Source organism: Echinococcus granulosus (assembly GCF_000524195.1).
Source record: "Echinococcus granulosus chromosome Unknown EG_S00220, whole genome shotgun sequence".
NCBI lineage: Eukaryota > Metazoa > Platyhelminthes > Cestoda > Cyclophyllidea > Taeniidae > Echinococcus > Echinococcus granulosus.
Genome location: NW_020170600.1, coordinates 26,179 through 28,960, shown reverse-complemented (window position 1 = coordinate 28,960; position 2,782 = coordinate 26,179). Strand labels below are relative to the sequence as shown.

Genomic DNA, 2,782 nt, shown 5'->3' with positions numbered 1-2,782 from the left:
GGGCTTGTCCGCCTTGCGAACCGAATTCTACTGTCACGAGTTTTACACCGCAGTGTTCCATAATCAAACTTGGATGAGTGGATCTGAGACTACGGTTGGCCTTGTATTTGACCGGCAGTAAATATCTGTCAGATAGTGTAAAAATAGGAATGGAAGGGCAAACATGCAGTTATAATTTATTTGTTGAAGTCCTATTGCAACATTTATGCACAAAAGTTTCGCTTAGACATCACCAAGGTCTTTTGCATTATGGGTTAAAATAGCGGGCAGTTAATGCTCATAAGAAACCAAATGTGGCATAAAATGTGAGTTCTTAGATTACCCTAAGAAAACAAAGCACAACTAAAGAAACTAAAAGTCAAAGTGTCTTCGAGAATTGATAAAAATTCTCAGTGGAACGGAAAGGAATTACTGCCACTGTCAAACTAGCAAATTATTTGTTAGAACATATTCGCAAGTGCTTTACATTGCTTGCAAAGTTTAAAACTTTAATCAATAAAAGATTAAAAAAATATTTTACTAGGAAGATTGCTGAAGGTAAGAAACTCCATGCCCTAATATTCTAGTAAATTAACTGAATTTTCATATAAATGGCAAATTGACAAAGTTATTATCATTGCATTCTAAAATACAGAAAAATGACACCTAGTCGGGTAGCGAATGATGCCTAATCTGTGTACTAATAAAACACCAAGTAAAGAGAAGTGGATAAAATTATCAAGCAAACTTGAAGCAATTTTGAATCCGCGGTGTTTGGAATGGCATATGCGCGTCAAGGAAATACATTGAAGTGAAGTGATTAAAGAAGCAGAAAGATATCACACGCTGATGATTTGTGGGCAGCTTCTGTATCGTTTGACTATCAAATATTACCTCTTGCACGTGTGTTGCAAAGTTGCACCTGTGACACTTTTTGGGTCGAGTTGTAAATTCAAAACAAATAAGGTTAGATTGCCGGACAGAAAATGATAGCATATCCTAGAATTATATCAAAGAAATCATCAAATGCTTTGAGGCACCTAGTCGATGTTGACAAATGGTATTCATTTGGAGCTATGTGATTAGCATACGAATTCTCCCACAGCTGACAGAAACAAATAGCAGTAAATGTCTCTTAACGCTCCTGCAATGATCAAGTAATAATCGATTCAGTATATTTTTTTTTGGACACAGGGCTGCGACAAACTCTACCTTGTTTTGCACCAGTGTAAATGGGTGGGTGTGGCTTCTACTGAGCTACCTACCAGGGTGATAAGGGGATGGAACATCAGAAAGCAAAGTCTGGGATGCAGACAGTGGGTACGCAATATTTTTATTGTGTGTGTAAGGATATACCTCCAGGAATTCTAAGGATTCGGATCCTAGCATGATTATCTCCCTCACACTTTGGTAACACTCGGAATCATCCTAACCCATTGGTGAACCACAGAATGTATGTGTTCTTCTCTAAGCAATACTTATCCACTAAATAAACTCAGCAAAGGTGTGGAGCGAGTATTTTTAAGAATTTCCATATGACGCAATTTAAGACCAAAACTTATGCAACCGTTTCAAAGGTGCATTGCTGGTGGCAGTGACTGTTGTAGAGTAGGGTGAGTGAATCGAAGACCTTGCAGATGGTCAAGTTTGACTAATGAATCGAGGCGAAAATTGTCTTTCTGTCAACTGTCAGCCTAAAGTAATCGAGAAATTAGCAAACACAAAGCCGAATTAACAGAATTCTCCTATTATATTGAGCCTATCAGAAGGATTCGGCGCACCCAATAAATGCGTTAAACATGGGTCAACTTCTGAATTTACTATGATAACCGTTCTAGTTTCCTGTGATTAGGCTGTCACGCAACTCTTCTTCCGCATACCTTCAGACGTCATCACGTTTTGCTTTCCTAGACCCCTAATTCCTCCAGGGGACTACAGACAGTAATTGCCATACCATGTGTCATTATAGAAAAGTAACAAGTTGTCTGAATTGGAAATTCAAATGGTGGATCAACTCTTATTTTACTTTTACATGACTTCAGTTACTGGTAGTGGGGTCGTCATTTCAAATGCAACCATTTTAATCTTATGCTGAAAGTACCCAGCAGATTTTAACGTAATAGGCGGCTACAACCTCTTGCTGCCTAACAACAGTTTCATTCCGGTCAGCCTCTGGATTCTCTAAATAGTATCGCAGTAACAAATCACCATAACTCATTAACTGAGGCTAAGCTGCCTATGCTAGATAGCAGTCACATGTGCCTGCAGAGTGGTTGGCTATGGCAAACGACAGCTCACTGACAGGCTTCAACCACTCACTCTGTGTCGGAGAGCCAACAATTTGTTAAGAGGACAAATGAGAAGGTAATATTCTTAGTCGAAGAGGTTAATTAGCAAAAGTGTAGGTCCTACAATGGCATTTCAACATTTCTTAAGGTCTTTGTTTACAAGTGAATCACTATTACTACAATTAATGTAGTCGCAATAGGATTTGGTGTTAGCTTCGCCCTCCAGAGAGCTAACTTAAATGAACAAGGCAAAATACGGCTAAGTGCTTTCATCATCCCCAGGGCTACTACTCATGCATTCACTCATATCCGTCTTTTTTCCAATCATTCAGGCCTTCCGGGTGGACTGTACATTTGTTTTCTTTAATTCACCATTCCACCAAAGATTGTAGCTAATATTATCACAGGTACGATTCAATTTCTTGATTAATCCGTGGCTCTGTTTGCTCCTCCTTGCTTCCAGTGTTTGGTGTTTTGAACCCAAAGCAGAATAACAAGATGAGTGGTGTCACTTG

General features: G+C 39.0%; 1 protein-coding gene across 1 annotated transcript in view; it reads left to right on the top strand. All coding sequences in view use genetic code 11, as the record gives it.

The window, feature by feature from the left end:
* EGR_10439 (hypothetical protein) overlaps window positions 1–2,782 on the top strand; it is a gene marked incomplete at both ends in the record, with an annotated part of 24,637 nt that overhangs the window by 10,096 nt on the left and 11,759 nt on the right. Inside the window, 2 exons of the mRNA XM_024499688.1 lie at window positions 318–357; window positions 394–537. Of these exons, the coding sequence (XP_024345895.1) occupies window positions 318–357; window positions 394–537 (184 nt within the window). The remainder of the gene's footprint in view (window positions 1–317; window positions 358–393; window positions 538–2,782) is intronic.